Source organism: Acanthopagrus latus, chromosome 8, assembly GCF_904848185.1.
Source record: "Acanthopagrus latus isolate v.2019 chromosome 8, fAcaLat1.1, whole genome shotgun sequence".
NCBI classification, from domain to species: domain Eukaryota; kingdom Metazoa; phylum Chordata; class Actinopteri; order Spariformes; family Sparidae; genus Acanthopagrus; species Acanthopagrus latus.
The window spans coordinates 17,991,664-18,014,776 of NC_051046.1; the positions used below are offsets into that span (position 1 = coordinate 17,991,664).

Here is a 23,113-nt window from a genome sequence, read left to right on the forward strand (position 1 = left end):
AATCTCAATTTTAACTCAGATTAGGCTAGATTTTATCATCAGAGACTGCTTTCTCAGACTGAGGCTGATTAGCTCTCTTTATGGTGGGTCAAACTGACCTATATGCGTAAAATGTGCGGAATGGGCCTTTATGCGGTAAACATATGTTCGCTGAGCAGGCACATTGTGGAGCCGCACATTACAATTACCATGCTACATGGCGATGACATCATATTTGCATCAGTCGCAACGAGTCATGCATCATGTGCCTCTTTAAAAGATCAAGTCACGGTACATGTTTCCATTAACGTTGCACCTTTGATCTGAAATCCACAGGTGGCGCACTGAGCTTCGTGTACGCTGTGTCAACTGATATACACGTCATCGCCCAGCTGGTCCAGTGCGCATGCGCCAAAACTTCATTCGAGGAAGTGGAAGGAGAGGCAACACAAACGACAGAGAAGAGTTTCTTGTTTATTCCCCGTTTCAGAGAAGACAAACCAGCAAGCAGCTTTTTTAAAAAAAAAATGTCGGGATTTGATAGCAACCCGTTCGCGGAGCCTACCGGCGACAACCCTTTCAATGTAAGTGTGTGGTTTTATAAATATGATAGCTAGTGAGGTACAGTCGAGTCTAGGTGCTGACATATCATTCGTGTAAAGGTAGACAGCACGCCAGGAAACTTGTTGGGTGGATGTCGGGGCGGGATCTACTGCTGCTCTCTTGGTCTGTCATTGGCAGGGAAAGCTTGATTGGCAGTCCCTAAACCAATCAGCGGGCTGTGTTTGCAAAGAAGGCGGGGCATCCTGCGAGATTATTTGCAGGAAGTTAAACTGTAGCCAGCTAGTAATGTGTGTCAAATACTTTTAGCCACATTCAGCTGTTACCATTGCATTTTGTGGGAATTTGGATCATTAGGTGGATTTTCTAATATGTTGAATATGATTTGATATATTTCGTCAGTCCCTTTCTTTCACCTACATTACCCAAAGACACTTCATTTCATGCTAACTACTGCACCTCCATGGGTGCTGCTGGTTAGTTCTTTGAAAATGATTTCTAACCTACAGGATGTAGCCTGGAAGTCTATTCTGTCTGTAGAAAGCTGTAATGTCATTGTGTGTCTGTCCTCAAAATGTATTGTATCCGGCAAGCTTTACTGTGAACACAGCTGGCCTGCTGAGTTCAGTTTGTATTGTTCAGTGTTGAGAAGAAGGCCATCTGGCACTTGTTGCTTCCTTGTTAAAGTGGCAGATCTTAAGATGACTGTTTATTCTTTGACATATCTGATGTGAATTTGTATTTCGTGAATATTTTTGGTCCCCCAAAATAATGTCACACATGTAAATTGATTTTTCTTGCAATCCATGCCCATGCAAACATACACCCATATCCCAATATCCCTAACTAGTTTTGAGTAGTGTATTTCAGAACAAAGATGCAGTTACAGATATGACAAATTCAAGTTTCATGCAATTTACTTTAGCTGACGTTAAGTCGACATGACTCATTAAATGGGCCTAAAGTCTAGAGATTTGTGAAAGAGTGGTGTATCTGAAGCAGGAAAGGATGTGATACTGTAACCTTTATTTTCTAATATAAGTCAAACCCTAACATTTCTGGATCCTACATTTGTCCTGCTGTGATAACACTTGCAAGCTATTTTTCCAGACCTCCATGCCAGGTTAATGCTTTCAATAATATTTTAGTGTATTACCTCAGCTTTTAATCATTGTTCACATTATTATAATGTTATTTGAATTTTTTTAATTGCAGCACATTACGCAGCTGCAGTTGAAAATGTGTAAGAAAAGAAATTGTTTAGCCAGCAAAACTTTCTCTGTTCCCATGACTGTTCTTTGATATCAGTGTTAGAAGGGTGACGTTTTATGACAAGGACTTTCCTCAGAAATATGGTAAGGAGTTTACATGCAGAATTTTTTGTAAGTACTTTAGTCACTCTGGAGAGTTTATTATAAGTGACTTGTCCCACTGAGCAACTCAGACGTCCAGACTGCAATGCCTTTGAACACTGCACCAGATAAGAGCTAATCTAAAAATTAAAGCACAACTTTAGGTCTCTATGCTGTAATATTTCCTGTTTTGGTGGAACACAGTCACTGTTGTGTCCCTTTTAAAACTCAGGATTGCCTCAACTGTTGTTCAAAAGAAGTGTAGGAATAGAGTTTGTTGCAGACACACACAGTTTGTTGCAGACACACACAGTTTGTTGCAGACACACACAATTTGTTGCAGACACACACAGTTTGCAGTTCTCATGATTTCAGTGACATTACATAATGCAGTCACCTTTACAGTAGTGCTGCAGTGTCACACTTTATTTTGTAATGTGGACAATTGCCATGACGTCAGTGGGGACCACTGTTTGTCTGCTGGGTGTGGATGTGGCTGAATAAATAACCTAGAGGCAGCTGCAATATGTTGTCTATGCTGTTTAAAAGAATTTCAATACCAAGAAGATATATCACACTTGATTGAAGTTTGCTGTGATATTAAATGGCTAATATTGCAATATTATCATATTATATGCACATTCAAAAGGGAAATATGCAAAAATATTCAAACTGTGCAACATTTGTGAAATTGCTTTTACTCCCAGTATGATAAGTAAGAATACAGTATTAGCGCTGTTAGACTTCGATATGCCCTATGAAGTGTGAAGTCTTTTCAGGAGCAATATCCACCTACAGTTATGAAATGGGTACACCCAGAACAGCCACACCTAGGCAATTGAATTATATCTCTGGAGGTCGTGTTTTACGGTACAGTTTTAAGGTCAGAATATCACACTTATGTATCCCAACTTAATTTTCACACTGTTAGAATTAGTAAAATTTTCACAACAAATTTTGACAACTGACATCTAAGAACTTTATAAATATAGATCGGAGAGGTGCTTTTGTTTATGTCTCCACAACCCTTTGCTGTTTGTTTAGTATGATGTTGTCTTGTTTTAGCTTGTCCCAGCTTAGCTTTTTGTTAATTTCCATCTATGCTGTGTCATTAAAAGACAAAGATGTCCTTAGTTATATGTTTGACTTAAACTAGTTATTACAACAAAAGTGTGCGGGGGGTTAGAATTAAAGCTCCTCAGAAGTCAGTCTGTTTCCTGCTGGGAATGTTTACAGGTGTGTCATGAGATAAGTAAGAGTGAGTGAGGCTGGTCAGTGAATGACGTATTGGGTTATCATGTGAGGTTCCTGCTCTGTCCTCACACCATTAAAGGAGAAACTGACACAGATAACAGAAATGGTTCAGGCTTTTTGGCCTTGTTATAAACATAGTTCTGTCGTACAACACAGACAATCCATTCTGCTGCTTTTCTTATTTGAATAACTGCTTGTATCATGGATGCAGCATAATTGGGAGGACTATATGGAATTATTATTTTTGTTATTGAATGTTCTGTATTCTTTTCTGTATTAATTGATTAATCGTTTTGTCTGTGAATTGTAAGAAAGTATTGAAAAGTGCAGCATGAATTCCCATAGCCCAAATTTCTATCAGATATTGTGAACATCAAAACACTCAAGGGCTGTAAAGCAAAAGCAAATATTTAAAAGTTTTAAACATGACTAAAATAACTCATCTGTTATCATAAGAGCTCTAATATGGGCACAGTAGTTACTTTAGCATCATCAAATAAAGTGATACATCCAGACACAGCCATTAAAAATGCCCCACTGCATATTTGCAAATAATTATAAGATGTGTTAGTTGTTGCTTTGTCCTTCAACTAGTACTACAACAGTCATGAAATGTTTTGAATATCATGGGGAGTTTATTTCTATTCAAGACTGTGATTATCAGGGAATTTCAAGAATTCTCAGTGGAACTCGTGCTCCCTGGTACCCAGCATCAGAGGTTATTGGGTCAAGACGACGAAATATGGCATGGCTAAAGAGCTGGAGATCAAATAATTGTACTGATCTTTTGTTAAATAAAACACAGGATAGTATTTTCGATTAATGAAGTAATTTTAGTAATTTTGATTAAAATGTCATAAAATAGTGAAAACCAATCATCAAAACTTCCTGGAGCTCAAGATGACATCTTTACATGTCTTGGTTTGTCTGATCAACAATCCAAAACCACAAAATAATTCCTGTAGAGATCTGCTCTTTGCAGATGTGCAGACTGGCCTCGCGTATCATTTAGAGACACTGAAACAAATTGTGAAATCTTGGATCATGCAGATGAAGCTGCAAGACTCAAATAATGTTTACCAATGGTGCGAGCCAGACTCTTGTTAAGAAATACATTCTTCCAGGTAATGATTCATCAGGACCTGTTGAGGTTATTACAACAGTTGCTCTAGGTTATTGTCCTTCATTTTATGACTTGGTTAAAGAATACCAGGTTTCAAAGTCTGGTTGACTTTTTTTAAGGTTAACTTGAAGTAAGAGTCCTTCTGAAAATAAAATGAACAGAAGTAAATATTATTTGTGTGTTTTTCATATGTCAAATATGACGATTCAAAATTAGAGAATGTTTGAACAAATCTACAGATCTAGCAATTCAGTTAGAGTCACTTCAAGGCCAAGAAATGCAGCTCTGTAACTGCACTGATGCTAACTCATCATCTTACTCCATCCAGTACTGGCCTAATGGTCAGAGACATTGAATTTGAATTTAAATTTAGTTCACCTAAGTTCACCTAAGCATATTTTTTCTTTTTTCTTTTTTAAATCAATGTCTTTAAACAAGACTCAGCTATATTTATTCCAGCTGCTCAGAACTTGCTCAGACAAAGAGACGTGGAAGAAATATTTTCCGAGACATCAGCAGAGTATAATAGAAGTCAAGCAGTTAAAACTAGATTTGTTATTCATTTTGATGAGTCAAGTAACCTGGAATCTTTTGATGTATTTGTGGTGTTTTGTTCTGTTCCAGGACCCGTCAGTCACACAGGTGACCAACTCCAGCATAGAACCAGTTGACCAGTACAACCCTTTCCCTACCACAGTAAGACATCTGAAACCTGTGTTATTATCATCATGTTGTTTTATCTTCCTTCTTCATGTTCATCTGTAGTTTGGCTTTTCTCTTTTTCTGTTCTCATCTCACTTTAATCTGTATTAATCTCCTCCGTCTGGTCTAGACTTGTCTTCTCCAAAATGATTTTTCTATATTGCCTGGTTGTTTCTTGACTTCTTTTCCTCTTCTTCATTGTTTTCTTCTTCTTCCACATACTCTTCCACACTTTATTGTTTGACTCATCCTGTCTCATCCTTGTAATTTAGCCCCAGATCAAGTAATTTTGTTTTTCTTATTTTAACTTCTCAGGGCAACCTAGCTGCTCAAACCACTCCAGCCTCCACAGGTCCCTACCAACCTGCTGTGTTACAGCCGTCTACAGAGCCTAGTCCACAGGTAAGTCAGCCATACTGGATCTCTGTGTGTGTGTTAAACCCTCCACTTATTTATTGTGTATAAATATTGTGTATAAATTTGTTAAGTCCATTTTGCTCCTATGGGCCACCATGGGACCTTATCTTAGAAATAATATGTACAATAGTTAATGGCAAGAGACAAATTGTCTTTTGATCGAACTGTTAAACAAATAGTCCCATAGGTTACGTCTTGTTTAATGCTCTCTGAAATGCATAACCAAACCTCGTTTCCTGCTAAATGATTCACACTCTTCAGAATAGACCCTGTACTGTCAATTGACTGATCTTTTACCAGTTCTTAATTTACTGCCATTTACTAATTTGTATGCTTCACTAATGCCATTTATATATAATTTTTTTTTTTATAAAGTTTGGTGCTGTAGGACAATTAAAAGCAAAAAAATCTAAGCTACAATCTAAGACCTACAAGTCAACCTCCATTGGGATATTTTCGATGCTACTATCAAACTTGCATGATACTCTTTGGTGCTGCTTTTGTAGCCAAACAAATACACTGATATTGGATTATCAAATGTTCACCCCTGAAAGGCCTAATGGCCAAACCACTTCCTGTTTTATGGTGTCGCTTTAGTTCAATGCACAACTGCATTATTAATGTTGTCATGTTTACTTCGAAATTGTTTAGATAGATGTCAGAATAGAGAGCCCAGCAATATCTGATGTACAGCATTTAGTCAGTTTGCTTATTTTACACATCCATAATAGCTGGGTGTGGCTACAGAGCAAACCATCTGTTCTGTTTCTTGTCCTCAGGTAGCAAGTGTTACCCGAGGATGTTTGTTGGCTACACAGACATCGACTCAGTTTACACAATATTATAATGAGCCTCTAGGTCTACTGGTAATCTTATGAATATTCATGGTTCTCACTACAGATCACCTGTGACCTTCCTTTTTCTGCCAAGCCAGCTAGGATGATCATAAATATGTATTTTGGACCATACTTATTTTAAAATACATGTATGCCTTTTCTAAACACTTTGAAAACATTCTGAATGCTCTGAGTGGCTTCGACCACTACACTTAGCCTCTGTTAACAGTTCACAGTGGTCACCCCAGCCATAGATGTTGAACAGTGTGTAGAATGTGTAAAATGTAACTTTGTCTGAAAAATTCTACGTTCTTGCCTTGCAGTATTTGTAAGGTCCTGTTGTATCTGCGCCATTTGTATCTCCAAGATCAATTTTCTGTACCTTCAATATGTTTGTTGAGTGAAGTGTTCCTGACTCTCCTCCTTCAGGCGACTGCTGCTGCAGCTCAGGCCAATCTGCTGAGGCAGCAGGAGGAGCTGGAGAGAAAAGCTGCCGAGCTGGACCGCAGAGAGCAGGAGATACAGAGCAGAGGCCCGACAGGTCATTAAAGACAAAACCTCTCCTTTTCTCTCTGCAGTACTATCAGAGGCAGCACGACTTACTGAGACAGGGAAACAATATGCAATGTGTGCATTATGTACCATAGGAGGAATATAGCAAACAAAAAAAGGCACAAAAAACACATTGATGTAGTAGCTAATGTTGACCTGCAGTGAAAAACTCAGGCCCTAATGTGTGTTTGCCCTGTTAATGGGCTGAAACAATTAGTCAGTTAAACACATATACTGTTGATCCCCACATGATAAGAAAACTATGGTCAACATTAGCAGGTTACAGCATCTAAAATACAAAGATTTGCTTTTCTTCCTTATTCATACATGTATATCTACTGTGTTCTGTTTAGTCTTTCATTTCCTGCAGTTGTATGAACTGTGTTTTGGCGACACACCCTTTTTGTCTAACAGGGTTGATATTGCCTCTGGTCCTAACAGGTAAAGAGAACAACTGGCCTCCCCTGCCCAAGAGCTTCCCCATCAAACCATGTTTCTATCAGGACTTCTCAGAGGAAATCCCCCCAGAGTGCCAGAGAGTCTGCAAGATGATATACTACCTCTGGATGTGTAAGTACATTAAACCAGGCTGAGATGGAAGATGGAATTTCAAGAACTATGGACATTTTTATGTTTTTATGTTTTTTTTGATGCATTTTTACCCTTGTATACAGTAAACAGGTGCAAAATCTGACATGTCTCACCAAACAACATTTGAAAACATTCATGTATTTAAGTCCTCTGAAATATTTTATTAACAAATCGTATCTATTCTGATGTCATAGTTATATGCAGTAGTACTAGTGTTGCTGTAAATATGCCACCTTGTGGCTACATAAGCTCTCTGCATGCAGCTCCTGCTGGTGCCTGCTGATGATGTGGAGGATGTTGGCGTTTTTAAGAATACATATTTTCAAAAATATATGGTTCCTTTATTTGATTTACCAGGTGATGTCTTTAGATCTGTATGTATAGACCTCATTTACCCTTGGTTCATGATAAAGTTTCATTTTCGTGTCTTTAGATAATCCACTGTGGTATAAATACTGCTAACCATGCATCATGTTTCATATGTGCATAACTACTATCATCAGTATTTACAGCAGCTGTAGTGGAGGAATTCCTCTTTGCTATATAAATAAAGAGGATGCTGGTATGATTATTATAAAATCATAACTGATTCTCGCCTCTCTCTGCTATTCCCTCAGTCAGCTGTGTGGCTCTGTTCCTCAACCTGTTGGCATGTTTGGCTGCCTTCACCACTGCTTCTAGCTATGGTATGGATTTTGGCCTCTCCATCCTCTGGCTCGTCCTCTTCACCCCCTGCTCCTTCCTCTGCTGGTACCGGCCCATCTACAAGGCCTTCAAGTGAGTTTTTCAGTGATACTGTGGACCTTTGTAAGAGCCTAGTTGATTAATTTAGCCATTCATAGTAATAATAATAATAATCAGCTGTGGACAACAAACACAAAATTATTTGAAGACGTTTTTATTAAGAGATCTTTGCTGTTTTTTGCTTTATCACCACACAAAGACAAAGAAGATACAAAAAAAACAAAAAAACTCATCAGTGTCTTAAATATAATTTCTGTACCTACATAGTTATGTGGCTGTGTTTGCTTCAACTTTGCCATGGAAGAAAACACTGTTATCTCTTTGGTTTATATATGTAACTAGAGCAGCAAAATATATTATTTTTACCATATTACAAGTTAACAGACAAGTGAAACTCATCCCAACAGTGGGTTAAACTGACAAAAAATGTTTTTAATTTAAATACAGCTATCTAAGTAATATACATCACAGTAAAGACAATAATGGACTGGCATGCCTTATTGGCTGTTATGAGACTTACACCTACTCAACACATGCTTTTTAAATTGTAATGCATAAGATGATGAAGTTCCCTCAAATATTTTGTGCAACTTGTAACATTTTGAGTGACATGCATGTTTTCCGTTTCTTGTTTTTTAGGTCTGACAGCTCCTTCAGCTTCTTCTTCTTCTTCTTTGTGTTTTTCTTCCAAGTTGCGATCTTCATCATCCAGTCTGTTGGTATCCCCAACTGGGGGAACAGGTGAGTCACTCGCTGACATCTGGGGAGGTTTATGAACATAAAAGTTCAATGCTTTGGGTCTGACAGCTCCTTCAGCCTAATTCCAAATACATTTAATATTTTGGCCAACAGTTTTATACACTAATTTGTAAAGAAATAAATTGTAATTAAGAGTGTTGTTTTTACCATTGTTAAAAAAAATAAAAAATCTACGACAATGACCTCACAGACTAACTCCAAGTTACCTGCAGCTCATTTTAACTACATTTATTGGTGATTGAGTCAAAGGTTCATTGCCTTCAGTAGCAGTTCAACCAATCAGCTGCTCTATCAGCTGCTCTCCTCTCCTTCTTCCTTTTCTCACTTCTTTCTTCTTCCATCTCTTCTCACAGAGACTTTTCATCCTTCAGCCTCTAGCCTGCTGCCTCTCTTGTCTGCTGGTAATTCTGTAAGTTTCTCCTGCTTACTGCCTCTCCGCTCCTCTTGCTTGGTCCTCAAAAACTTGTATTTTGGTTTTGAAATTACACATCAAGTGGTAAACTAATGGGCTTAGTGTACTGGTTTATAGATATTGTATTGAAACATTCTTATGGCAGTAACACGGCCAACAATCTCTAGTACAAGGCAGCTGGTTTGTGTGTGCTGAGGATTAACATTACATTTATGACAAAATAGATAACAGTACCTTCATAAAATAAAAAGATATGGGCAGATTAATACCTGAATAACAGTCTGTTTCCACATTAAAAATATTAGTTGTCATGGATTTTCTATAATTCTTCATGGCTATATAATTCTCAGTATTTGTGAACAGCTCTTGATCCCACTCGAGTATGTCACAAGATGTTCCTGCTTTCTTTTACCTAACATAGCCAAGATACAGCCCACATGCTTTTACAACATCCTCCATTAAGCGCACCTGTCAGAGTCCCTGCAAGATCAAAGTGGTGTGGTTATGTAACAGCTGTCCTGATGTCTGTCCTGATCAGAAAAGGGCTGATTTCAAAATCCTCCTCCTCCTTAAAAGGCTTTAAGGCACGTCCTTTAAGTTCGCTTGAAGCTGGTTGTTTAACTTTTCTGAGATTTACCAAATAAATCTGCTGGAGGTAGAGCCTTTGCTCATCAGGCTCCTCTTCTTTGGAATAAACTCCCTATTCAGATTCAGGAGGCAGGTTCTGTTGAGACTTCCAAGTCACCTTTTTCTGTCTGATCTAAACCCTCTTAGTTTGGCTGTGTAAACATTCAACTGATTTCTAACTTGTTACCCCAACTCTGTAATTTTTGCTTAACCATATTGAAAGATTAGCTTTTTCCAATTGACTTAGCTGCTAGACGTGTGCCTGATGTTTAACGTGTGCAAAGACTGTTTGGTCAGTGTGCACTTTAATAAACTGGAGCTTAGGTCAGAATAAACCCTTTGATTTCCAAAATGGCACTTTATCAGAAAGACCCTTGCTAAAGTGGCTCTTTATTTCACAGTTTTCTTTTTTATGATGATGTCGCTCTTTTCATCGTGGCATTTTGCATAATGTTGAAACAGGCTTCGTCAAGGGAACCATTATTGTTTTTGTAGCTCTTTCTTTACAGATGAGATGCAGAGCAGCCCAATGCAGACAACATATTCTGAAAACAACAAAAGCACTAATATGATATTAATGTACCGACAATTTAACATGTTTTATTTGATCTTTTAAAGTATCTATTCATGTTAATACCACTTTTGTTGTGTTCATTATTGAGTGAAATGAGCCTGCACTGCTCTTCATGCTACTTTTTGACACGTTCTTCTTCTCTCCCTAAATGTGACCCAACTCTCCTCTAGAATATGTTTCTCTATGTACCAGACTGTGTTTATCTTCAAACGTTTCTGTGCTGTTTGTTGATTTAAAAATCAACTGAAACTGTTAACTGCTTTTTTCACTCCAGTGGTTGGATCACTGCCTTCACGATCATCAGCAAAAACAAGGCAGTGGGAGCCATCATGATCATAGTGTCTATCCTGTTCACCATCTGTGCCGTGCTGTCTGTCATCCTGCTCAAGATGGTTAGACTTTTCTTAAGATTTTACATTTAAATTTGCGGGTAAACAGCTTTCTCCTTTGAGCTTTCTCCTTGCTCACACTGTCTTTCTCTTCAGGTCCACAGCATGTACCGCCGGACCGGGGCCAGTTTCCAGAAGGCCCAGCAGGAATTCTCGCAGGGAGTTTTCACAAGTAAAACCTTCCAAACAGCTGCTGCTACTGCAGCAACCTCTGCTGCCCAGGGAACATTCCAGGGAAACAACTAATGGTAGACTGAGCTCAACTAAGCTCTGTTTAACACATCAAGGTCTACATGTTATCAGGTCTAGATTATTAATTAAAACAAAGTGGAATGAAGCAGGGAGTTGAAGTTCATTTAGAAGTTGTTGGTTGGCACTTAGGTAGTAGGACGTTATGGTGACTTTGGAAGCAGCAGGTGGAAATTATAATCTAACCTGGTAATGTATAGACCTTGAGCTAGTTGAGGCTACATTATTAGCCTCGCCTCCTTACAACCCCACGACCAATGCACATGTAATTCCCCATATTAACTTTGCGTCACTCGTCTAGCATGTCTCCTGCAGAGTGACTCCATCTCTGTGTGGGTGTAAAAAGCAGTCGAGGGGAAATTCACACATCAAATGCATTCTGGGGTGAAAAGCATGAATGAAGTTGACTGATTGCTGCTTTCCTGGCTTTGTATATTTTGTGTGCACTTTTTTGGCAGTGCTCTTCAGTGTAATATTTGTGTGTGTGTGTGTGTGTGTGTGCGTGTGCGTGTGCGTGTGTGTACTGGCATGCTGATCACATGTATTCATGTGGGTGAAGTACGCTTTTGTTCCTCCACTGATGGCGGACCCTGATCCTGTAATATAAACATGATGAAGTGTTTCTGGTTGTCATTGATTGGCATTTTTTTCTGTCTCAAAAGCATTTCGTCTTTGTTATTGAACCTTTTTTGGCAAACCATCTCTTTTGTGTGCAAATAAGAAAGAAAAGAAAATGTAACAAATCATGTAATTATAATCTGTCTAGCCTTAGATTTGGGGATATCACTGTAACTACTCACTTAAATCTTAAATTTTAGAAATGAATATTATGGCAGTTTTTAAAATGTGTGCCTTGACTTTTGTCTGGAACCAACATGTTGCTAAGTTCTTTCTTGAAAACCACTGGGGTGTTGGTGGAAATATTGTATATTTTGGTATTTGTCATTACATGATGGTTTCTGCATAAGGATCACATCCAGAGGAAAAACTGAAAAGTGTTTTTCTTCAATAAATTTCAAGAAAATTACATTTCTACTTAAGTTTAGAATCCAGACACAGCTTCAACTTCGTCTTTGATCACTGCTTTTGCTCAAGAGTTGTTTCTAAGGAAACCAAAGCAATACTGACTGATGAATATTTTTTTTTTTTTATTAAAATACACATATTTACTCCAAGCAGATCAACACCAATCCTTACAGTTGTGTTAATGGGCTGAGCCTATTCTATTCATTTCATGACTAACAGTAAATGCAGGACAAGGAAAAGCTTATTTTTTAATGAAGAATAACATTGTAGAAAAGTATGTGTGAATCCTGAGGAATTATCAGAAAAGTGTTCTCAGTGTCTGACCTGAATACCAGATTTCCCTGATGTGTGTCTGATTAGAGCAGTGTTAATTTAACACTTAGCTTCCTTTCAAAGAGAACCAGTGTCTCATCACCACCAGTGTGCAGCAGGCATTTTCTCTACTTCTGATAGTTTCAATTCTAGAAAGAATTATCAGAAGTCTTCTGTACACCATCAAGGTCTAAATTATTTCTGTACTAATGTATATTTTCTATGGGAATTCTTATCTTGAAAAACATGCATAGCTTGTGTGTTTATTTGACGTACTGTTTTGAAAACATCTGCTGGGATGTAACATGTAACTGTATGTTTGCGATCCTTAAAAACATTTCCAACCTCTGGAAAATTTCTGTGATGTCTTTGCAACAGATAGCGGTCTAATTTAAGGTTTGATCTCACACCCATTATATGTTTTCATTCACACATCTCTGTATGCTTTTGTTTTGGGAGAACAGAATTCAGTGCCTTTTGTATTTCAGTGTTGAATATAGCATCTAATAAAATGCTTTGCTTTCATTTGAAGCTGTCAGTGTATTTTTTTAATTACTCTCTAGAAGTTTAAATATAGTAAAATATAGAACATAGTGTAAATACAGATTCTGGGTGTGTAGGAGAGTTTTGAAGTGTTCTGATGCTTTAATTTGACTTGGTCTTATCAACTGGGTCAATCCATGTTTTATCAGTTTTTTCATTATTATTATGTTCTTATAAACATTCAGTCTGTGCCTTTAATTAAGAGATAACTCTCTTAATTAAAGGCACTTCTCTTTTTATGTTAACTGCTAAATCCACTCATGATACTGGCCTATAAATGGCAGGCTGCAGATTCTCCAGAAGGGGAGAGCTGCTGGGTCGTTGTCAGGCCATGATGTCAACATGCACAATGTAAAGCTATGACTCCCAACCTGTGGGCTGGGGCCAAAACTATGGGGCATACGATGAATAACAGATTGAGAAAGCAGAAGAAAGATATACAAAACTCAATTTATTTGCATTTATTTATTATCTAATTTAGGATGAGAATTACTGAATTACTGGCCCTCTCCCTCTATAGATATGAAAGACTCAGGTTAAGGTAACAAAAACACAATAATCTCAAGTTTAAGTTGAAAATGGATCAAAATGAGCTCAGCATTTCAATAACTGAAATCAGATGCAGTGTGTATGGTTCCACCAGTACTGTTATTTTCTCTCCAGTGGTGTTTATTTATGTTTTCTTTTTCAAATACATTTTATTGATTTGTTTGGGAAGATGGTTTACGCAAACAGATTCTAGAAACCAAACTTTTGACAAACTGAATTTCTATCTTATCCTGTAGAGTCAACAGTTGGGGGTATTTGCTGTTGATATTTTAACTGCAAAATATTTTAAATGCAAAAAGCCCTATTGTTGTAAAGGGTTAAGGTTAGGATAGAGATCATTTCTGAGACAGCACTAAATCGCTCATCTTGATGGAGATTTTTCTTTTTTTTTAAAACCATATTTCCAAAAATACGTGCATCTGTGTGAACTATAGGCCTTAGATTCACCGATGTTGTGCTGGAGTGTCTCTTACTTGGACATTATATTTAAATTCAGTTTGGAAAAAAAGTTCAACATACTGCAGAAAACATGCTCATCATAAGCTTCAGGCTATTTTCTCATCTTTGACAGCCTGACATTTTTCTGTCAGTTTTCTCCCCCAGTCTATTTTAAGAAGGACAGAGGAGATCGGACACAAAGCAAAGAGGAGAAGAAGACCTTTGTGACTGCTCTGACCCAGACAGTCTGTGGGGAATGTGCAAAGAAACCCAAACTGCTGCTCCTAATATCTGTCTGTCTGTCACTCTGCCTGTCTGTGTGTGTTTTCTTTCTCCAGGCTCTGTCTGTCACTCTGTCTGGAGCTCAGAATAACTGCAGCAGAACTTCACATCAAACTCAACCATCAGCAACTGGTCCACTGACGTCTAACTCTTCTCTGAGCTCTGACTCCAGAGAGTGACTCTTTGGTTTGCTGTTGCAAGATTTTCACTGTGACAGGCAAAATATTAGTTTTTGTTTTTCAGATAAGGTTTCCCTTTCTTAATGTCCGTTATACAAGGGAATGCCAAAGGAAAAAATATCCATGCTTTGCTGACATAGTGGAACAAATGAGAGTCGGGAAAAGGTCACATCCCAGCGGCTCATCTGGTGCATACTAATTAACTAACTATCTAATTACCAACACCTGGGTTTATCTGACAAACCTGCCATGGTGAGTTTGGACCAGTGTTTTTAATGTGTTTTACAGAACTGATCTGAACCCTCTTTCAACAGAATTCATCTATTTATTGTGGAATAAATATAATCAGTGAACTTCAAGTATCATTTAATTCTGCAGTGCTCTGTGCTCCCACTGGGACATGATGCTCCATAAACAAAAAAACTCCACACCCTTATGTTTAGTACAGTTGCTTTATAGTCTTTGAAAGATGACAATATTAATGAAGCCACATTTTTTCCAATAATAATGTGAATTTTAACAGGCCAGTTTGGCCAAATTTACTAAAAACATTTTATATTACTCATATGTAATTAATCCAAAGCATAGAAGTTACTCTGATCGCTGATGCTTTTTTTTTTAAAAAACTTGCTCCTGTATAAATAGTTTTAAGGTATTAATAGGAAGGTGAATTCTATTCTCATATTCTAAGTTTTATAAACTTCTTTATTAACAACTGACATTTTGATGCACCAGATTTTATTCAAATACACATTTTTATCTATACAGCACATAGGGTTTTAATGGTTGTAGAATATATAGAGTAATCTAAGTGATTTAACCCAACAATATGTTTGAACATCAGTTGACCTGCAGATGGCGAAAAAGAGGCAAAGTCATAGTCCCTGTTGAGAATCTTGATACAGTAACTATCTGGTTATTGGAATCAAAATGTAATGTAAATCTAATCCAAACTGACTACATCTGTGTGATTTGTCTGACTCTGGACTGAAAAACAGGAATTAACTGTAAATCAACAGTGAAATATTGGGAAGAATCATCAGTGTGTGATTGAACATTTGCTTTGTCTGTTTTTCCAATAGAAAAAAAAATCCCACAAACTGTGTATTTTGTCAGGTCTTTTCTCAGCCGTAATCTACAACGGTTTTGTAGTTTACATCATCCACTTACTTGTAGTGAGTTAGGAGTCTGGTTTACTACCACTAGAGGGAGGCATGACTGTGGTGCGACTCGTCTATAGAGTGAAGTGCTGACTCACTGTCAGAGAGACCTGCAGCAAAAAACCCATATGAGGTATCTTTACACTGCTAACGTGGGATGTTACACACAGTCTCCTTCAAACACAGCTGACTAGAGCAGTTAGTAACTACACCAAATTGATCAAGTCGTAAGGACTTTAGCCAATTCAAACTGAATTCAAGAATTTTTCACAAGATATGAACCCTTAATTGGGTCTGTCTTTTCCATCAGCATCGATATATACTCTATATCTGGGTGAGAAATTTGCAGCCATCTCCAGCAACATCAATGATAATTACAGTCAAAGGGAGGTTCAGACTGATTTGTGAGGCCCGACAGAAGTTGGTGTGGCTCTCCTTATTATCCCCTCAGTGTGGTGCCTACAGTTTATGCTGAGACACCCTCTGCTACACTCTGAAATGTGCCATGCTCAAGGTTAACTGGGAGAAAAGCTGAATGAGGAACATTTCTCTGAGAAGAAAGAAGCTATTTTAAGGCTGGTATGCATTCACTCTCCTGCCTTTATCTTCAAATGTGTGTGTGCGCGTGTGCATGTGTGTGTGTGAGTGTGTGTATAAAACACGTTTGAGCTCTGCAGATATTGTCCTTTAATATTCGACAGATTATTTTAATAAATCCTCCACATTCTCTGCACCAGGCTGACTACATTCATACATCATCTGAATCCTAAATGCAGACTGAGTGGGAGCAGCGGGGCCTGATTGACGTTTTGAGTGGTCTAATCCTGTTGTACTTATAAATCCTGCCAAACTATCTGTACGATCCTGTCCATAAAATGTGTAAATTGTTCCTGCGTCACAGTTTATTGTTATGCTCCAGCTGTCTCTCTCAGGTTTTGTGAGTTTTCAACACATTAGCTCTGACACAGCTGAAAATGCTGAAGCTTCAGGCTCTGTTTTTGTTTTTACTAATTTAATGTCACTACTTTAAGTGGCCAGATAGCACATAGCCAGCTGTTCAAGAATATATATCCAGGAATAAATTAGCATAAAAAATAATGGAGGTGAGAGCTGCTCACTCACTATTAACCACTGGCTCTTTTTGCATTTTTTATATAGTATGGAACATGTACATATATAGTTCCTATCTAATTGTACTGAAAAATGAAAAAAAACAAAAACAAAAAAAACCCACCCTTGCCAATTTATTAGGCACACCTCACTAAAAATAATGCAGTCTAATACCAGTAGTGGAATGTAACTAAGTATATTTACTCCAATATATCGATTTAAGCACAATTGTAGGGTACTCGCACTATACTTAAGTATTTGCATTTTCTGCTAATGTATACTTCTACTCCACTACATTTTGAAGGCAAATAGTTTTTCTTCTATTCATGTATGTAGAGTTTTAGTCACTAGCTACTCTGCAGATTACATGCTGCATCAGAGCCAAAGCACATCATTAATGACATTTTCTTTCATCTGCCCTTGGATAAAATGAAAACAAACAAACAAACAAACAAAACAAAACAACAAAAAAAAAAAACACAGACTCTGATAATCAGAAAAATTCTGAATATCAGATGTGATAATGTGTCAATCTGTAAATAGGCTGCACAGTAGGCTATATATATATATATGAATAAATATGCAGACTAAATATGAGACTTTTTGAGTACCACTCATATATGATGAGTGGTACTCTTTGGTTGTATTCTTAATCCTCAAATATAATGCGTTACATCTAACTATTTTTAAGTAGTGTAAATGGGGTGGACAAAACCATAGTGACACCTGTCAGTATAATGCAATACCATTCAGCAACACCTCAAACATCTTTCTCCAACCATGACCATACAGGTGAATCAATACATGTCTGAAACAGTGTCAACAAAAGCATAACCTCATAGCCTTCTTGAAGGCTGAGTGTTCTTGAATGTTGTGTTTTGCTGCTGGTCAATGTTTTTCCAGCAGAGACAAAAGGTAAGAGTAAGGTAAGTAATTTCAAGGAAAATTATTAACTGAATTTGGCAAATGTCTTGTTTAAGCCTAACGCCCTAATATCCTTGTGACTGAGTAAGATAGATGTGCAAGGATTACATCCTGCTAAACTAAAGTTAGCTAGCTTGTTTTTAGCATCATGTGCGACCTCAAACTCAGCCAGATCCGCAATTCAGAACTTTATCATTGTTTTATTTTCTTACTTAAAAGAAAAGTGAAGCACAAAATATTAAAATAATATAGATTTTTAGGTTTAGATTTCTTTTTGGCTGAGCTCGCTGACTTAATGTTTATTGTGAATAGGCAGGTAAATAATAACAATTTGACAAGTATGGGAAGGCAATCCACCAAAGCGCTCTTATGCTGAAAGCCCCACCGGAAATACACCTTTACTTTAACCTTCCTGGGTGTTTACCACGTTCTTCCGTGTCTTCACCTCCCCTCCCCTCCCCGCACCTCTCAGCATCCTCCTCCTCATCCACCGTGTCCCCCCCTCCTCCCCCCGCCCTCACCTCACCAGACTCTTCCTCGCTCACACCGGTAGTTGTCATGGCGATGGAGTCAGCCTCGGCGTCGGCTCCGGGGGTTGTTGCCATGGAGATCCCGGTGCGAGGTGCGCTCCCGGTGGTGGAGGAAGACGAGGGCTACATCGCTACGCCGCCGGGGTCCGAGGAGCGACTACGGTACCGTAGAGGAGGAGCGAGACGGCGGCGAGGGGTGCCATTCAACCGGGGCAGCCACTACATGCTGATAGTGATCGGGGAGATCGGCACGGAGCACCAGCTGGACACCGCCAAAGCGCAGATAGAGCGGGGTGAGTGACGGACGAAGCGCCGCTGTGTGAACCTGTGTTCGTTATCTGTTCGGCAGCTGTGTTTCAGTGTCTAGAAAGTCGCGGAGAGGGTTTAAACAGGGGACATCAACAGGAGGGAAATGTTTTGACGCAATGGATGCAATAGTGTCCATAGGTAGAGGCAGTTGCTGCAGCATTGCACCATGGGACACCACGCATTTCCCTTACCCACTGTGAACTCTGTGACTGTAAAACTGCAGACACAAGTTATGACTGCAGCAGAGGTCTTTTCACTTTAATAAAGCAGCCTTCCTCTCTAGGGGCAGCCAAATACAAATCTCTACTGATCAATGCATGAATTCATAATTAACATATCTGATCAATCATTGTGCCTGGATAGGTGAAGTCAAGCAAAAAATGTCCACTGTTCCTGCGTTGATGCAGCCTTCTAAAATGCAGTTTGAGCTGTCGTGTGTGTCTTCCCCCCCTTTTTTGTGCCAGTGTTTGTGTCTCTGCAAGGGTGTATTCTGGGTGGGGTGTCATTTAGCTTCAAACCAGTAAACAAACAACTTTGTAGGCATCACAAGCACAACAACTTCTGAGATTTTTTAAAGGGAATACACATAGCTGATTGTCCTGGACTCTTTATTTTGTCTAACCCAGGCACCATTACTCAGCTGAATCTCTCCTCTTGAGGAATTGCAGCAGGCTACAGTCATTCATTGTGAGCTGTTCAAGTTTTGGGGATTTGAAAGGAATTGTTGTGCAGTTGCGAAAGATGTGTGGACTCTGGAGTATGCCAGTCAGCAATTCCCTACTCTGCTGTTGCCACTCGCAGCCGCTCTCGGGCCAGATGATCAACTGCACTTTTAGATGTCCGGCGCCATAGCAACCTCATCCATCCCCCTGACCTCCTCCTGCCGCTGTAAGGGAGTTGACAGCTTTGCTGCTCCGTGGCGAGCTCAGTATCACACCCCCTCTGATCATTACAGCATCGATTCATTCGTCCAGGTCGGCGTTTGAGGTGTGACTCACTGCAGATGACCTGCCGTTGACTCTCATTACATGTTAGCTGCAGGGTCCTTGTGTAGGCCTGCAACAAGTCATCGTCACTGCAGTGTTGTCAAAACAAGAGGTTAGAGGCTTTTCATTTGGACAGTTTTGATGTGATTTCCTTAAAATCTGCCCAGTGCTTAAAGAAATAGTTCAGTTCATCATTGATTAATGTAGCAGTGTTGTTTTTACTTAATCATTTTGTCTCTGAAATGAAATGACCTGGCTTCTTTTCTTCATCCTTAGACTATAGCTAATAACTTGATTAAAATATTGTTTTGCCTGTTATTCTCTCAAATAATGAAATTAATGTTTGGTCTTTTCAAAAAACTGAAAATGTTCACAAGAAACGTAAAAAAAAAAAAAAAGAAAAAAAAAGACATCTTCCGCGCTCGTGTTTCGTTGACCAACACCTCAAAACCTAAGAATAAAAAATGCTGTCACTATTAATATTCTAGAAGCTGGAACAGGCGAATTTTGGCATTGCTACTAAATTACTTAAAGGGAAGTTTGATATTTTTAAACAGGGGCGTACATTTACATATTTTGGTGTGTAAATGATTCATACTTAGCAAGAAGTTTGGAATCGGTCCAGTCGATCACCTCAGAGGGCAGCGTGATGCGATGACACACTGGCTGCAATGTAATTCTTTGGGGCAAATCCAACTGTCAAAGCTACGTAGCCTAAAAGTGTTTGTTTGCCACGGACACCCTTTAAAGTGAAGCTCTCAAAATGCAACCTAGGCTTTTTTTTGTTAATGTATATGAGTCAAACCTTAATGTAAAAGCTTAATTACGATGAAAGTGCCACTTTTAAGATTGACTGTATTGTCGTTTTCGGGTCAAATTCATTTTCAATGGCATGTTAGGGGCACTTTTATGATAGCATCAAAATCGCTATTTTTAAAACACTAAGAAGGCTCGACACAACATGAAACTTTGCTCGCAGTATCACCAGGGTTTCTACATATGAACACGAGCATTGAAAACATCGTTTGTGTACACAAACTTACTAAAAAGAAAGTTTTTGAACTGCTCACGTTAGCAGTTGCTTGTTCCGTATTTTAGCGTACTCTTAAAATTTCATACTGTTGCAACCTTATTAATGTGTTTCTCATGTCAGAAACTGGTAGCTGTATACACCACACAGAGCCCAGGTCAAAGTCTTTCACATGTTTATTTTTTAACTTATGGTTTACTGCTAGCCTGTAGGAAAGGATTCAAAACTAGACCCCAAGATGAATAGATTTGTCCTCGCAGTGCAAATTATTTGATTCTGACTATAAAGATTATGTTTTTTATGTTGTCTTCTCTGTATTTTGGGATAATAATCATAATTTGACTTTAACCGCCACAACTTGAAAGAAGTGTTACTTAACATTGCGCTGCTGATATAATCTCTTCGTGCATTTGTTGAGCGATGCACACATTTCATCATCTTTTCTTCATTTTGGACTTTATTTGAGGCCCATTTCCTGCACCATGTGTTTGTTCAGTGCTGTGTGTTTACCTGTAGTGTTCCTGCACTGAATCCCTAGTCCTCTTTATTGATCCTGGGAAAGAAAATGACTGTTCCTGAGAAAAGAAACAAATCAAACACCACAAACACATCCTGAGCTTGTGATCCAGTGTTTCTAACAGAGGTGTCGGGGAGGACTGTGAGGATGAACACCCTTGAGGCTTAGCAGATCGGGAGCCTGGAGGCAGCAACATAGAAAATGAGTGTGTCTGTGGCTCTGACACTGAGCTGAGTGCTCGTCCCCTCTCACCTCAGACGGCATGAACACACCATGTTCCAGCCCTGAATTAAGCTTTGTGCTGTAACACCTTTACCTCCATACAGGCTGCTGTTGGTGTTCTGCAGCATTAAGTGGCTGTACCCTTTTTACTGCAACTCAAAGTGGGAAATGATGATGTATTTTAGGACTCATTTAGTAATAAAATATTCATATTAATACTGATATTAACATTTTGTATTGCTCTCATCCTCCTACCTTTGAGCACTTTGAGCATGCCCTCTGCAGGTTTGAAAAGTGGCCCCGAAAACTTTTATAGTTTTGCCCTTCACAGAAAACTGACTGGTCAGTGTGACAGCAACATTTAACATATTATGTCAGCTTTATGTCACATATCCAAGGAAGTTTTTGCCTCATTCTGGTGCACCCAGTTGTCATTGGTTCATTACTGCTGCAAAAAAAGCTGAGGGGCAGAAAATAGGGCAGAAAATAGTCACTGAGTCTGGCCGACTCTTCATCCGATCACGCCCCTGGGAGCTTTCTATAACTCTTACCAAGTAGTTTTGATGTTTAAACCTAACCATTTAGAGGCTGTATCATGAAGTAGGTAGACCTTCTTGCTGTGAGAGATGAGCACTGCAGTATATATATAATGGGTGTTTCTCCCCTCTTCTTTACAAGATGCAGTAATGAACACACCCAACACAAGTAGAAAAAACCCACTTGTACCAGCCACACAAAGTTTATGTTTTCGGAAGTGTTTTCAAACAGTCTGTTTGGGTTGTACAGCTGAGAGGGCTCCATGGATGAGACCAAAGTTGGTGCTTTGCAAATGCACAGATTGAGTCCCACCTCACAATGAACAGCAGTCCGTAGCTTCTTCTTTACATGAAGAATCAGTATCTGAGTATCTCCAGCACAGTGGATAAGAAGGTTCCAAGCTGTGCCATCATTATGTATGCACATTGATGTGCAAGTCCGGGAGACTCTGAGTTTGAGCAGATACTAAAGCTAAAACTAAAAGATACAGAGAGGTTTTCACTCCACATTAACTTGGAATATCAGTGTCTTCATAGAGAGTTTAATTGCATTTTCTTAACTGGCACAATGTAGTGACTAGTTGTTATTTTCATAATATATTAACCTCTCACTTACTATTTTTAATGAATTAATTAACCTTTTAGTCTTTTAAATGTTAAATTGAGAACATGTTTTGTGCAATGAACAGTCCAACGCAAACATATAACGTTTTTGATATGAAAGAGAGAAAAGCTGCAAATCCTCCATTTGATGTGCTGGAACAAGTAAATGTTTGTCGGTCTTGCCTCTTGTTTCAGAAAATGACTGAAACGATTAACTGGTTATCCCAGTCTAACTATTTCAGCACACAACATTATTATGTTTACGATCATCGACACAGATCCGTTCACTTTAGCAACAAGTGAAGTAAATTAAACTTGCCGTGCACATCCACTGATGGCTTTTCTCTCACCTATAACCAGCCAGTCATCTCTGAGCTTTATGTCAATGTTTAAAATGTCAGCTTTGTTAGCTTGTTGACTGATGTCATCCCCCCAGATTCAGGCGCATAAATATGAAGGCCCCTTTTATTCCTATCATATCCCCTGTCTTCTGTGTACGGTAACACTCTTTATCTTGAGGATTTGGGATGAGAAGGCATCGACATCAGAGGTTGTAATTTTCTGTGTCTGCTAGTGCAGAGAGGCGTTTGCCACCAAATTCTAACGAAAAGTTAATACGAGTGACACAGCATTTCTGTGAAGAGACTGCAGTCTGCAGTGAGGGAACATTTTCTCCTCAGTTAAGGGCAAAACAAGGTCTACAAAGTCTCTTCTTCTTGTGTAAGAGGAGACTGTA

The 23,113-nt window shown here is 38.7% G+C and overlaps 2 protein-coding genes across 2 annotated transcripts in view; both read left to right on the top strand.

The window, feature by feature from the left end:
• Positions 1–374: 374 nt before the first annotated feature.
• scamp2 (secretory carrier membrane protein 2) lies at positions 375–12,984 on the top strand. Its single transcript, XM_037106927.1, has 9 exons — positions 375–563; positions 4,894–4,965; positions 5,287–5,373; positions 6,654–6,765; positions 7,218–7,346; positions 7,985–8,144; positions 8,751–8,852; positions 10,758–10,875; positions 10,969–12,984. The coding sequence occupies exons 1-9, from the start codon at positions 507–509 to the stop codon at positions 11,116–11,118; spliced, it is 987 nt and encodes a 328-aa protein (XP_036962822.1). The 5' UTR covers positions 375–506; the 3' UTR covers positions 11,119–12,984.
• Positions 12,985–18,173: 5,189 nt separating this feature from the next.
• map1ab (microtubule-associated protein 1Ab) overlaps positions 18,174–23,113 on the top strand; it is a 73,149-nt gene continuing 68,209 nt past the window's right edge. The window contains exon 1 of the mRNA XM_037106700.1: positions 18,174–18,467. Coding sequence (XP_036962595.1) covers positions 18,203–18,467 — 265 coding nt within the window. The 5' untranslated portion in view covers positions 18,174–18,202. The remainder of the gene's footprint in view (positions 18,468–23,113) is intronic.

What these genes read in the sequence shown, in the direction of transcription:
- scamp2 (XM_037106927.1), top strand. Translation starts at nt 507, where the DNA reads ATGTCGGGATTTGATAGCAACCCGTTCGCGGAGCCTACCGGCGACAAC. An exon ending in CCGGCGACAACCCTTTCAAT is followed by an intron (nt 564 to 4,893) that starts GTAAGTGTGTGG and finishes GTTCTGTTCCAG; the next exon opens with GACCCGTCAGTCACACAGGT. An exon ending in CTACAGAGCCTAGTCCACAG is followed by an intron (nt 5,374 to 6,653) that starts GTAAGTCAGCCA and finishes CTCCTCCTTCAG; the next exon opens with GCGACTGCTGCTGCAGCTCA.